The sequence below is a fragment of the Aotus nancymaae genome, unplaced genomic scaffold, assembly GCF_030222135.1.
Source record: "Aotus nancymaae isolate 86718 unplaced genomic scaffold, 86718_ANA_hifiasm-v0.15.2.pri h1tg000006l, whole genome shotgun sequence".
NCBI lineage: Eukaryota > Metazoa > Chordata > Mammalia > Primates > Aotidae > Aotus > Aotus nancymaae.
Genome location: NW_026988417.1, coordinates 37631777 through 37646888, shown reverse-complemented (window position 1 = coordinate 37646888; position 15112 = coordinate 37631777). Strand labels below are relative to the sequence as shown.

General features: G+C 40.4%; 1 protein-coding gene across 3 annotated transcripts; it reads left to right on the top strand.

The window, feature by feature from the left end:
- Positions 1 to 2699: 2699 nt before the first annotated feature.
- Positions 2700 to 14019, top strand: TLR1 (toll like receptor 1). 3 transcript variants are annotated; one of them, XM_064366363.1, is made up of 3 exons: positions 2700 to 2807; positions 5344 to 6972; positions 7750 to 14019. In XM_064366363.1, the coding sequence occupies exon 3, from the start codon at positions 7817 to 7819 to the stop codon at positions 10175 to 10177; it is 2361 nt and encodes a 786-aa protein (XP_064222433.1). In that variant the 5' UTR covers positions 2700 to 2807; positions 5344 to 6972; positions 7750 to 7816; the 3' UTR covers positions 10178 to 14019. The 3 variants fall into 3 exon arrangements, with proteins under 3 accessions (XP_064222433.1, XP_064222430.1, XP_021531328.2); XM_064366360.1 differs by having other exon boundaries at positions 5344 to 7419; XM_021675653.2 differs by lacking the exon at positions 5344 to 6972 and having other exon boundaries at positions 2708 to 2807.
- The last annotated feature ends 1093 nt before the right edge of the window (positions 14020 to 15112 follow it).

The following is a 15112-nucleotide window of genomic DNA, read 5'->3' as shown; positions in this document are numbered from 1 at the left end:
CAGACCCTGGCATGGCGCTCTCTGGAGGAAACAGAGCAATTTAAGGGAGTTGATGAGCATACATCAGGTAATTTATACCCAACAGTTTGCAAAACTTGATAAAGCTATGTTTACCTCGGCCATGAAAATTAAGTTGCTGCAAGCTGGCCTGTGGGAGTGGAATGGCCCTCTCATGTCCCTGTTGATCCCCCTTGTGGTAAGAGATGTATATGATATGGGAGAAGCTACAGGTGATTTTGGAAAAACTGGAAAGGTTAGAGAGAAAGTCTGACTGGTTCCTAAAGGAAAAGGGGAAAAGGGCTGAACTAAAAAAGGCCCAGTTAGAATGACCGGGAAACAAAATGTGGTATGATCTGATCTCAACTGGAATAGGCAAAGAAAAAATAGATCAGCAACCCAGTGCCAGATGAGTGGGCCTTTGAAAGACCTGAATTTTGATCAACAGCTTAGACCCTTCCTACTGTCCTACCAGAAGAAGGAGAAGAAAAAGGCCTCTGTAAAAGAACTCCAGTCTCTGTGTTCCACGGTGGACTTTCCCCCAGCCTAGTGACTAGGGGTGGGGCCAAGGTTGCCTCCATGCAAGAGCAATGGGGGCGACCAACCCCCATGTGGTTGGAGCTCACAATCTGTTGGAATCCAGAAACAAGCAGAGGACCTTAGCTTTAGTGGACACGGTTGCAGAAAATGCACCATAATTTTGAAGACTTAGAATGAAAACAAATGAAATATCTGATTAATAATGTTTTATATTCATTGCATGTGAAATAATATTTTGGATATATCAGGTTAAATAAAATATTTTTAAAAAATTTAAAAAGAAGCTGTATTCTCTGAGAATGGCAGTTTTCCCTGGGAGACGAGGCTGTGTCAATGCATGGGTGTACATGATTACAAGTGCAAGTTTGTTCAATGGTGACCTGCTGGACAACAGGGGGAAAAAGAGGCAGGTGGATGCCTCTGAATTATACACTTTAATTAATTAATTAATTAATTAATTTTTTGAGATGGAGTCTTGCTCTGTCACCGAGGCTGGAGTGCAGTGGTGTGATCTCTGCTCATTGCAACCTCCACCTCTTGGGTTCAAGCGATTCTGCTGCCTCAGCCTCCTGAGTAGCTGGGATTACAGGTGCCCGCCACCACACCTGGCTAATTTTTGTATTTTTTAGTAGAGACGGGGTTTTACCATGTTGGCCAGCTGGTCTCAAACTCCTGACTTCAAGTGTTCCACCCACCTCAGCCTCCCAAACTGCTGGGATTATAGGCGTGAACCACCGTGCCCACACCTGAATTATACATTTTAAACGGGTGAAATTTTTTATGGTTTGTGAATTATATCTCAATAAAGTTTTGTTAAAAAAAAAAACACAACTAACTACAGATCACATCTCACTGACAGCATATTTTTACTGCCCTGGATCCGAAAAGAAATGCCCAGGTATGGGCTAGTGAGGGCAGAGACACACACACCGGTAATCATGTACACAGCTGCGAGTGGTGGGGATGAGTCAGTGGGGAAATTTCGACAGAATCCAGAGTGCTGAGGCGGTTCCCTTACTGCCCTGTCAACTTCTCTCCCCTGGGCGTTGCTCCCTCAGTCTGAATTCACAAAGCCAATGCCTTTGGGAGCCAGGAACTAAATTCTTAGTCAAAGACACCTCCCTCCTGTCCAGTTATGGGTCTCAGGGAGGAAATGGCAGGTAGGTAGTTTCATTCTTTCAGTTTCAGAAAATATTTTCGGACATAACACATTTCCCCTATTAAACAAATTCTGAAGCAAGGGGAAACAGAGAGACAATAAGAACATTCTACGTCGAAAAGGATCTCAGCGTTCTCAGTTTAGGGAAGTTGGCCTACTGGCTGTGTGGCAGAAAAGCTGATGATGGGTGAGGATTATGGAGGGTGGGAATGGAGGCAGTTTTGTCATCCCCACATCCGGTTTGTGACTGGACACCATACGGGCTGAGATCAAGTTCAGGGGCAGTCAGCTGGAATCCCTTAGCTCTATTTGCCCATTTTTGTTTTGTTATTTTGTTGTTGTTATTATTGGAAAAGACAAGGGCAGAGCTATCTGAATGCTTCCTTGAATGCTGACAAGGAACCCCGTGATTTTTATAAACCCCATGTGAAAAACGTGCTAAGAATCTCTTTTCTTCTTAGCATGTTTTTCACTTAGAGTTTATAAAAATATGGTTTGAAGAAAGTTTGAAAAGATCAGTGGAAAAAAATTCAGCACCAAATTTTCTCTGAAAATCAACTTGTCAAAAAAGACGTGACTAACAGCCATTCTGTAACCAGAGCATGATCTTCCCTCTTTACGAATGTGCTTCAGCAAAACTTTAATCTTGACCCCCGCCTTTCCACTTTTAATAGTGGATGGATGAAAAGGCAAGAGGAAAAGCAAAGCAGCCAAAACACACCCAGATGCACACTTCCGCCAGCATGGCCACCAAGGCATTTTGAATTCAGCCATTTATGATCTGTGGATTATTAACTCTACCTCATTTACTTCATCAGCGTAAACAATAGTAAACTGACTGTAGCGAAATACAGAACCATAGAGACATGATTCTATTTTAATACAGGCCCATCAGTTAACCCACAGGCTATGCTACATATGAATAAGAGAAAATAAGTTTATTCTTAACTATGTAATGTAATTCCAGTGGAATTCGGTAGGTGGCATAGAAGAGCTTTTTTGTTTTGTTTTGTTTTCAACACTAAATGTGGTTAACAGTGAAATAAATCTCCAAGGAAGTGCTTGAGTTTCTTACAGACTGCCAAACGGAACAGACAAGCAGGTTGTCTTGGTAAGCGACATCTTATTTTATTTTGTGAAACAAAATAATTGTATAGCTAGTTATTAAGTACAGAAATTTCCAAAGTCTGTGTAAGTCCTGGGTGTTTTTCTAAGTGGATTATATTTCTGATATGTACATAGTTACCGTGTAGTTTGTACTGGCATTTGTGTATCAGTTCTGAGTCCTAAATCAGGTAAAGTCCCCCTGCTGCTCCGGGAATAACACCTTGTATGTGATTTGCTTACCAGAAATATTTTTGAGTTGGGAAATAAATATTTGGGTCACAAACATCTGGTTTTCTTCCAGAGCAGCTGCTAGTTGTTGATTTCAGTCGGCATTTCTCTTCACCCCATCCCGCCTTTCATATTCTCTTTGCAATGTTAAGGAAAATGAGATCTAAGCTAGTTCCTCCCAGAGGCAATGCTGCTGTTCAACTCTTCTACTTTTATGGGCAGGTTTGATTCATTTTTTTCCTCTGGGCCTTTCCCACCAGCTAGTCCTTCCGTTTCTCAGGCCACTAACACTGTTGTGGGGAGCTAGTCAGGTAGAATTGCAGGTTTTGAAAATGTTTCCCAGGCTACACCTGATTTGGTCAAAAGACTTTGAAGTGAATGTGTTTTATATGTGTTTTTATAACAAACAAAAAGCAAAAGGTCACCAGACCACGTAGGAAACAAAGCAGAACAGTTCTTGAACTGGCTCAGATTCTTTTAACCTGTGGTTAATAGCTAGTTGGTCTTGTGCAGAGAAGGCCTTTAGTAAATATTTATGGGGGCTAAAGTTAATTAGCCAGATAAATTGTATGGGTATTGTCCATTAAGACCAGTCTAAGCCTTGATTTGATGCCCCCAAAGTCTCCAAACTAAGACAAATTAAATGTATTGATTCACTGTATCACATAATGTGAGGCTAAACCTATCATAATAATGAAAATTGACAGAAACATACCTAGAGGCGTTTTACACTTTCAAATTAAAGCATCCTTTTCTGCTCAGCTTATTTTTGTTTTTTGGTAGTAAAATAGTATTTTGATCAAAAAATACTTTGGTATTTCCTAGAGGAAGGTCACATGCCAGTTAAAGTCCACCATTTTGCCTCTTAGTGTGAATGCTCGAGCCTGCTTGTCCAGCTCCTGAGAGTTTATCAGGAGGCTGCTAACCACCAGCTTCAGGTGTGTTTTCTATCGATTAGGAGACTGACTTTCCCTGGTGCCGGCTGCAGCCAATGATTATTCTAGAAAGACTGTTTAACAACTGCCTGACCATCAACTGATGGTCACCTGATATTCCTGTTTGGGCGGTGGGGGGGGCCCTTCTCCTGCCCTGCTCATGTCTGCCTAAGTACCTACTCTAACACCTGGGGACAGGCAGTTTTAGAAATTTATATCTTTTTGTGACAATGGCTGTTGTTAAGGGAAAAAGGACAACTTTCATCTTGCTTGTGGTAGGTTCTGTGAGGCAAGCACTCGCACCCTTGCAGGGGGTCCTGTCTGCCCTGTCTCTATGATCACTTTTTTTTTTGCACTGTCACCCAGGCTGGAGTGCAGTGGTGCAATCTTGGCTCACAGCAACTTCCACCTCCCAGGTTCAAGTGATTCTCCTGCCTCAGCCTCTCGAGTAGCTGGGATTACTGGAGTGTGTCACCACGCCTAGCTAATTTTTTGTATTTTTTTTAGTAGAGATGGGTTTCACTATGTTGGCCAGGCTGGTCTCAAACTCCTGGCCTTGTGATCCACCCATCTCGGCTTCCAAAAGTGCTGGGATTACAGGCATGAGCCACTGTGCCTGACCTCTCTGATCACTTTTGCATACCGTGCCTGACAATGCTGATCACTGCTTCAGTGAACTCTGGTGTTGGCTAGGAATTGGAAAGAGCCCTGATCTGGATTCAGGCATAGGGATAAGCAGGGGACCCCACTTGGACCATAAGGCCAGACTACTTTTGCTTCAACCTGGCTTGTAACAGATTGCTCTGTTTTGAGATATTAGGCACTCCACCAGGGTATTATTTTTATTCCTATTATTTTAGTCCATTTGGATTGCCATAACAAAGTACCACAGACTGGGTGGCTTATAAACAACAGACATTTATTTCTCACAGTTCTGGAGGTGAGAAGTCTGAGATCAGGGTGGTAATGTGGTTGGGGTCTGGCGAGGGCCCTCTTCTGGTTTGCAGATGCCACCTTCTTGTATTTTCACATGGCAGAAAGACAGCCAGAGAGCTCTCTGGAGTCCTTTTTATAAGGGTACTAATCCGACTCATAAAGGCTCTATCCTTATGACCTAATTACTTCCCAATTCTCTCCTGCTGATACCATCACATTGGGGGTTAGGATTTCAACATAAGAATTTCATGGGGCACAAACATTCAAGCTATAATATCCATTGAAGTATTATTGCTCCTTGAGTGAGTAGCTCTTTCAGGAAGCTGGAGACGAAGAATTGGGAAGTTTCTGGGTCTTTCAGTCAAATACAATCAATGTCATAAAAACACCACCTTGACTTTTAACATGAACTTTCATGTCTGCATCGTCTTCCTTGCTCAGGGTCTTCATGAACACTAGTAGGGGTGCCAGGCCCTCTTCCGTGTTAGAAGAAATCAGGATAACGAAGGCCTATCGGGCTCCCCTACAAAAGAAATCAGGATAACAAAGGCATATCGGGAGCCTCTACAAAAGGGGAGGTCCAAGGAAGGCTCCAAAACCCAGATAAGTTTGCATGTCTAAATTGGGGGATTTTGAATTATTTAGGTTCTCTGTGCTCATTGAGATATGGGAGGGAATATGTGAAGAGGAATTTGGTGCTTTGCTGATACTGATGGCTTGCTTGTCTGACAGTTCTAGGGGATTTTGAGTAAGTTCCTTGTGAGAACTGTGTAGCTGCGTAATCTCAGCTGAAAGGTCTCTGAAGGTGAGGCGTGCACACTCTGGATTTCATCCTAACACAGCTCCCTCTGTTCTCACATGCCACTGGAATGCTGGCCACACAATTGTGTCTGAGCTAGAGCAGTTCGAATACTGGTACAATAGGCATAACCTAGAACAATGAATGCCTACCACTGCATAGAGAATAAATACCTATTTGATGAATGAGTAAAAAAAGTATTCTGAACAAGAGAGAGGAGGAAACAGCTCCCTTTCTCGAAAACTTCCAGTGTTCGCCACCCCCTCATCATCCTTGGAGTAGAATCCCAACTCCTTGCAATGATCGACAAAGCCTGAGTGATCTTGGCTCTAACTCCTCTCATCTTCCCTCATTCCATGCTAACATTGACCTTCCCACTCCTTCTCAGACAAGCCGAGCTCAATTCCGTCTCAGGACCTTCATACTTGCCTATTGCCAGAAATGCTCTTCCCCCAGATCTTCTTATAGGTTACTCATTCACTTCATTCTGATTTCTACTCTAGTGTCATCATCTCAAAAAGGCCTTCTCTAATTCATCACTCAAAATAGCCATGCCAGGCCAGGCTTGGTGGCTTACACCTTCTGATCCCAGCACTTTGGGAGGCCAAGGCAGGTGGATCACATGGTCAGGAATTCAAGTCCAGCCTGGCCAGATGGTGAAACCCTATCTCTACTAAAAATACAAAAATTAGCCAGGCATGGTGGTGGGTGCCTGTAATCCCAGCTACTGGGGAGGCTGAGGCAGAGAATTGCTTGAACACGGGAGGCAGAGGTTGCAGTGAACCGAGATTGTGCCACTGCACTCCAGCCTGGGTGACAGAATGAGACTCTGTCTCAAAAAAAAAAAAAAAAAAAGACACCCCCAAGCACTGTCTCATACCTACTACAATTTACCCTGCTTAATTTTTCTCCATAAAACCTATCACTACAGGAACTTGAGTTTGGTCATTCATTTATTTTCTGTCTCCCCACTAGGCAAAAAGTTCCTTGGGAATTTGGACTTTATCTTGTTCACTGGTCTGTCTCCAGTTCCTAAAACATGGCCAGGAGGTGATCAATAAATATTGGTTGAATAAATAAATGGATGAATAAATGGATCTTCTGAGAGACGTTTTATCATGATCTAATTACCTTTTGAATAAGACCAAAGTTAGACCCAAACTGTGTAGAGGTCATAAAGGGTAATAGAAGAGCAGTCCCAATACCAGCATTTGGGACACCTCTCGAGAAAGTCACATGGAGATGCATGTCAAAGAATGAAAGTACACCACGTGAGTTTTAGCTGGAGTTCTAAATTATTTTGGGAAACTTGGGGCCAGAGAACTTTCCATGAACCCATCTGTATTAGTTTCCTGAGGCTGCTGTAACAAATTATCATAAACATGGTGGCTTTTCCTTTATCGATCTGGAAAGCAGAAGTCAAAACTCAAGGTGTCAGCAGGGCTGCCCTCTCTCCAGAGCCTCCTCTAGCTTATGGTAGCTATTGCCGTCCCTTGCCTTGTAGCTGCTGCACTCGTCTCTGCCTCCACTGTCACGTGGCCTTCTCCTCTATGTCTCGGTTGTCTCCTCTCTTGTCTCTCTGTCAAATATCCCTCTGCCTTTCTCTTATAAGGGCACTTGTCATTGGATTTATGGCCCGCCTGGATAATTTGGGATGATCTCCTCATGTCAAGATCCTTAACTTTATTATCTCTGCAAAGACCCCTTTCCCAAGGAAGGTAACGTTCCTGGCTTCTGGGGATTAGGACATGGTTAAGATGTAAACATATCTTTTGGTGAGCCACCATTCAACCTATTACCCTATCCGTATTAAAATTCATCTGATTAGAGCTGGCATAATTATTTACATATATATATATATATATATATATATATATATATATATATATATATACACTTCCCTAGTTTTAGACTGTATAACCTGAAAGAATGTAGACTTCATTTTATGAGTCTCTAATAAAGAAATGTTTAATGTCAGCCATGACTAATTTCGTGTATTTTTAAAATGTATGTAATATATTTCATCATTTTATGTATTTTTTTTCTAGAATCTGTATCTGTATCAAGATGCTCTGAAGAACAGCTTCTACCTTTAGGAATGTCTAGTGTTACAAGATGACTAGCATCTTCCATTTTGCCATTATCTTCATGTTAATACTTCAGATCAGAACACAATTATCTGAAGAAAGTGAATTTTTAGTTGATAGGTCAAATAACGGTCTCATTCACGTTCCTAAAGACTTATCCCAGAAAACAACAGTCTTAAATATATCGCAAAATTATATATCTGAGCTTCGGACTTCTGACATCTTATCACTGTCAAAGCTGAGGATTTTGATAATTTCTCATAATAGAATCCAGTATCTTGATATCAGTGTTTTCAAATTCAACCAGGAATTGGAATACTTGGATTTGTCCCACAATAAGTTGGTTGAGATTTCTTGCCACCCTGCTGTGAACCTCAAGCACCTGGACCTGTCATTTAATGCGTTTGATGCCCTGCCTATATGCAAAGAGTTTGGCAGTATGGCTCAACTAAAATTTCTGGGGTTGAGTGCTACACACTTAGAAAAGTCTAGTGTGCTGCCAATTGCTCATTTGAATATCAGTAAGGTCTTGCTGGTCTTAGGAGAGCCTTATGGGGAAAAAGAAGACCCCGAGGGCCTTCAAGACTTTAACACAGAGAGCCTGCACATTGTTTTCCCCACAAATAAAGAATTCCATTTTATTTTGGATGTGTCAGTCAAGACTGTAGCAAATCTAGAACTATCTAATATCAAGTGTGTGCTGGAAGATAACGAATGTTCTTACTTCCTAAATATTCTGGCAAAACTTCAGACAAATCCAAAGTTATCAAGTCTTACTTTAAACAACATTGAAACAACTTGGAATTCTTTCATTAGGATCTTCCAGCTGGTTTGGCATACAGCCATACAGTATTTCTCAATTTCAAATGTGAAACTGCAGGGTCAGTTGGACTTCAGAGATTTTAATTATTCTGGCACTTCCCTGAAGGCCTTGTCAATACACCAAGTTGTCACTGATGTGTTCAGTTTTCCACAAAGTAATATCTACAACATCTTTTCAAATATGAACATCAAAAATTTAACAGTGTCTGGTACACACATGGTCCACATGCTTTGCCCATTCAAAATTAGCCCGTTCCTGTATTTGGATTTTTCCAATAATCTCTTAACAGACGCGGTTTTTGAAAATTGTGGTCACCTTACTGAGTTGGAGACACTTATTTTACAAATGAATCAATTAAAAGAACTTTCAAAAATAGCTTATATGACTAAACAGATGAAGTCTCTGCAACAATTGGATATTAGCCAGAATTCTCTAAGCTATGATGAAAATGAAGGAGATTGCTCTTGGACTAAAAGTTTATTAAGTTTAAATATGTCTTCAAATATACTTACTGACTCTGTTTTCAGATGTTTACCTCCCAGGATCAAGGTACTTGATCTTCACAGCAATAAAATAAAGAGCATTCCTAAACAAGTCGTAGAACTGGAAGCTTTGCAGGAACTCGATGTTGCTTTCAATTCTTTAACTGACCTTCCTGGATGTGGCAGCTTTAGCAGCCTTTCTGTATTGATCATTGATCACAATTCAGTTTCCCACCCATCAGCTGATTTCTTCCAGAGCTGCCAGAAGATGAAGTCAATAAATGCAGGGAACAATCCATTCCGTTGTACCTGTGATCTAAGAGAATTTGTCAAAAACATAGGCCAAGTATCGAGTGAAGTGATAGAGGGCTGGCCTGATTCTTATAAGTGTGACTACCCAGATAGTTACAGAGGAACCCCACTGAAGGACTTTCACATGTCTGAATTATCCTGCAACATAACTCTGCTGATCATCACCATCGGGGCCACCATGCTGGTGTTGGCTGTGACTGTGACCTCCCTCTGCATCTACTTGGATCTGCCCTGGTATCTCAGGATGGTGTGTCAGTGGACCCAGACCCGGCGCAGGGCCAGGAATGTACCCTTAGAAGAACTCCAAAGAAATCTCCAGTTTCATGCTTTTATTTCATATAGTGGGCACGATTCTTTCTGGGTGAAGCATGAATTATTACCAAACCTAGAGAAAGAAGGTATGCAGATTTGCCTTCATGAGAGAAACTTTGTTCCTGGCAAGAGCATTGTGGAAAATATCATCAACTGCATTGAGAAGAGTTACAAGTCCATCTTTGTTCTGTCTCCCAACTTTGTCCAGAGCGAGTGGTGCCATTATGAACTCTACTTTGCCCACCACAATCTCTTCCATGAAGGATCTAATAACTTAATCCTCATCTTGCTGGAACCCATTCCGCAGTACTCCATTCCTACCAGCTATCACAAGCTCAAATCGCTCATGGCCAGGAGGACTTATTTGGAATGGCCCAAGGAAAAGAGCAAACATGGGCTTTTCTGGGCTAACCTAAGGGCAGCTATTAATATTAAGCTGACAGAGCAAGCAAAAGAATAGATTACACTTCAAACGAAAAATATTCCTCTTGTCGATATTGCTGCTTTTGGAAGTTCCAACAAGGAATTTATTTTGCATCAACACAAATGTAAACAGAATTGTGAGTGTATGATGTAGGTAAAAATACATACTTTCAGGCCCCAGTTCACCAGTTATATATGGTGTTAAAAATTAATAAAATGATATAACTTTGATTTAAACAGTTAATTTCTGACGCATGAGGGATACACTTGTTTCTTTGCTATAACTGAGTTCTGAATTTATCATGAAGTCAAGAGAAGTACCTGTTTCTCTTCAGTGGTGTGTGTTTTGGTGTGCCATGGTCAATATTGGAAAACTCCATGACTTTTATGAGTATAGCCAGGTTTATATAGCATATTTCCACAGCTGTTGATGCTTTCCTCATTTCCATGGTGCATTCCACTCAACTTATTGATGGCTGCTCATTGATAATGCCTGAAGTTTCTCCCCCAACCCCCTACCATGATGCCCACACAAAGGGCAATTCAGAAATGCTGGAAGCTGTCCTTGGAAACAGCCTTCAACTAATGTCAGAAAGAGAGTTGGTGGATAAATACCCCAACTTTCTTATTCATTTTTTGAGATAAATCTGGGGTATACTTTACATTCTCCCTGAGTTCCCCAGTAGGATAAAATTCTGGTTGTCCACAGTAGAAATGGCTTGATGAAGTATTCTTGATCGGCTTCCTTCCTGTTTTTTTCTGATTTACTTATTCCTCTATGGGTATTCCATGGGGTCACCTCTGTGATAAACTACTTGTCACTGAATATTTGTCTCAGGGTCTGCTTCAGAGGAAGCCCAGACCGAGAGAGTGTTCCACCTCAGTCCAAATGGAAAATCTGAGCCAGGTTTCTATGGCTGGAGCTCTTGCTGAGATTCTGTTTGTATGAACTAACATGCACAAAAACCTTTGCTCTCTTGATTAGAAGGAGGAATATAGTTGATATGTAGTGCTTCTATATATAGCATCTGTCTCTTTGGGGAACTATGTAAGTAGAGCATGAGCAGACAGGGCAGTGTAAGGAATGGATATATCCGAAGCTTTTTATACCCATCAAACATCCTGTCAGTCGACCTTTTTACTCTGGCAGCCAGCTCTGGGCAGGTGTAGTCTGACGAGAACCTTGTTATAACTACACCATGTATCTTTCACTTTATATCCATGACTTCACTGATACCACTGCATGAGATGCTTATAGAAGCCTGTTCAACCATTCTAATACATGCACAAACATGGAAGTGCCAGGGATACCACTATGGGATGGGAGGCATTATACAAAGGCTTCTTTCTTCTATTCTTAAGCTTAAAAATGAGATAGATGTAATCTATACCTTTTCTCAAACAATCCCCAGTGGCATTGAGCTTTACTTATCCACAGGGGTAACCAGCTCAGCAACTTGCTTTTGGATTGACTTTCCCTTCCTTGGTCACTCTTCTCATTCCCCTCACTCTTGAGCCCTGAGATCACCTCTCCAAACAAATAAACTTCCCTTAACTCAAGGAGTCTAGAAAAAAATAAAAAGCAACAAACAACAAAAAACCAACAAATGACCCCCACACAAAGCTTTCGTCTCAGTCTTTACTTTTCTGAGTGTGAAGGAACCCAAATACCACATACATATACTACTAGCTTCTTGCCTTAAAGAGCTTGCAGTCAATCAGAGAACACTACATGCATCCAAATCACTAAAATAAAAATCAATGCAACAAAACTATAAAATGGAAGTTCAGAGGTTGCTTAAATTGAGTGAAAAAAAATCTTCTTGGAAATGATGTGGGTTTTCTTTGCCATTAGGTCTTGAAGGAAGACTTTAACTTTGGATTTTTCAATGTGTAATGATGAAGAATGGAAAGGCCGTTCTAAACAGAATGATAAAGGGAGCAAAGGCAGGAATACCCAGGCCTATTCTTGGACTGGTGTCTCAGTTTGACTGGACCGTGAGGTTCATGAAAAGCAACAGTAGGTTAGGACTGTGGAAAGTTATATTAAGACCACATTGTCAAGGATCTTGAAAGTCAAACCATGGAGTTAGAGCTTGGGGATACAGGAAAGTCATTATTTAACATCTTTGAAGCATAATAGTGGGATGCAAATTCAAACCATTAAGTGTATGCTAAAAATAGGAAAACTGTTGTTCTGTAATGAAATTGCAAAAATTGTAAGAACTGGATTTTCCCATTTTCTTTAGGATGATTGCACTTTCTGTATTGAACTGCAAGATTTCATAACCAAGTTTCAACTGCTCAGCAAGCAGTTGTGTATTCATTTTCAAGTTCTTTTTAACAAAGTCTATTTTAACAAACTGGGTTGCCTAAACAAACAGTTGAAATTTATTCCCATAGTTCTGGAGGCTGAAAGTCCAAAATCAAGGTGTTGGCAGGGTTGGCTTTTTTTGAGAGAAGAGAGGGAAGGATCCATTTCAACTGTGGACAACCCAGTCTCTTTTCTTAACTCATAAATGGCTGTCTTCTCTCTGTCTCTTCACATCGTCCTCCCTCTATGCCTGTCTGTCTCTGTGTCAAAATTTTCTTTCTTTCTTTTTTTCTTTTTTAACAAAGACACCAACTATATTGGATTAGGGCCCATTCTGTTGACCTCATTTTAACTAAGTACATCTCTCGACAACCTTATTTCCAAAGAAGGTCTAATTCTAAGGTTCTGGGGTTCAAGACTTCATATGAATTTCTGGAGACACAATTCAACTTGTTACACCCTGTAAATCTGAAAAAGAATTCCCTGAAAGGAGCATAAAGTCACTTAGAGTTTATTTAACAAACTCAAAATGTTTAGACGTTAGATCAGTCCTATATATAAATAGCTGATCTCATAAGTGGTTTTAAGGAAGCTGGCAGGAGGTTGAAATTGTTTTGGTGGAGTCTCCTGCCAAAGAATTCAAAGTTGGAAGATGAAGAATTCAGGCCAAAGTATGGATGAATATCAGTGAAAATAAGAAAGATTTCACAGATAAATGAGAGGAAGTATTACAGAATGGGTAAACACACAAGCCCTGAATTAGGTCTGGGTTTCAATTCCAGCTCAGTCATTTATTTGTGGATGACCTTGGACAAGTTACTTAAACTTTCTAAGCATAGATTTCGTTATTTGTAAAATACAGTCTTAGAGTAGCTAGTCAAGACCCTTAGATTTCCAGGTATAAATTAAAGACTGGTACAGGTTTCACATAGCGAGCTTTCCAAGCAGTACTGTTGAAGCCCTTTCCCTAGGACTGAGGTCAGAGGGAGTACACCCCACCCAGCCTTCTTGAGGTTAAATAAAACTCATAATATACCAAAACCTGTCTCCAAAATCCTCTTCTAATGTATACCTCCTCTCAGTCTCTCCCCTTTATTGGCTAGAGATGAGTAGTTAGCAAAGGTCACAAAGCCAGTTATCTAGTCTCACACCTCACTTGGGGCACCACCACCAAAATTGAGACTAACCTGGTTCCATTTTCTCAGCCTGCTATACTAGCAAAACTGCAGTGGGATGTACATTTCATATGGCAATAATGGGAGGGCAAAGTAATTTAGATATATGTATATATGACATTTGAAAATACTCTTTGATCTGTCAGTTCCACTTTTAGGAATCTGTCTTAAGGAAATAAGTTGAAATGTGAACAAATATTTGTTTATAAGCATATTAACTGTAGGGTCATTAGCAACCATGGAAAATTTGAAACACTACAAATTCCTAACAATGTAGAAATGTGTTCAATGACATATTGTACAACCATTTAAAATAATGTATAGGATTAAGATGGTAAATTTTATATTATGTGTTTTTTTACAACAATTAAAAAAATGTACTGCGCCTGGTGTGGTGGCTTAGTTTCTGTAATATCAGCAACTCAGGAGACTGATGCAGGAAGATTCGCTTGAGCCCAAGAGTTCAAGGCTACAATGAGCTATGCTTATATGATGACATAAATAAAAAGCATAGAATACAAAATTATATGTACAATATGATTTCAACTAGGTTAAAATATGCATAAAAATGGTCTAGATTAAATATTAAAATATTATCACTGCTTGCCTGCAACTGGTGTTTGTTCTTGTTTTTATACTTTTCTGTACTTGAAAAACTTACAACCAACAAATAAGGAAATGGGGCTTACGAGACCAAAAATAGGCCTCTCCCAGTGGAACAATAGAGAATAAAGGTTCTAAAGCTGGGCTTTGTAAACAGACATGCTGGGGTTAAATCCTGGCTCAATTTCTCTGTAGAAGAGAAAAGAGAGGGCACAAATCTTCTGTCCATGGATGAATTCCTTAACCTTTCCTAGCCTCCTTTTTCTCATCTACAAAATGGGTATACTACTGGCGCCTCTCTCATACAGTTGTTTTAGCAATCAGTGGTACAATGTGTGTAACTGACTTATATCAGGGTCCCGGCTATTCACTCTAGAGGTGGCAGACACAGTGGGGAAAAGGAGCATTTCAGAGCTCAGCCTGAATTTTGCTTCTTCCACCTTCTTCCAGCGACTTTGGGGGGTTATGTACTCCTTCTCTGCTTCATTATTGTGGAAAAGTAAAATGAGAGTAATGAAAATACCTGTCTCATACTATTGCTAGGAGGATTAAATGAGTTAATATATATAATGGCAAAGAACAGTTCCTGGCATGAAGCAAAAGTTCAATAAATGTTAGAGTTATTATGTCATTATCATCATTCTTCTTATCCCTATTATCTTACACCACCAAATATGAAACTGGAGCTGAAATGCTGATCATGTTTCATCTAGATTATCCTGGGCTTTCTAAGATGAAATAAAATCAGAAAAGAGACAAAACTTACAAACTGAGAACAGCTCCATGTTAAAGAAGTAAATGAACCAATGAGGCAGACAAAACAACTAAACATGGCAAATGGGGAAATAAGAAATTGGGAAGTAAACTGCTAGCAAATATC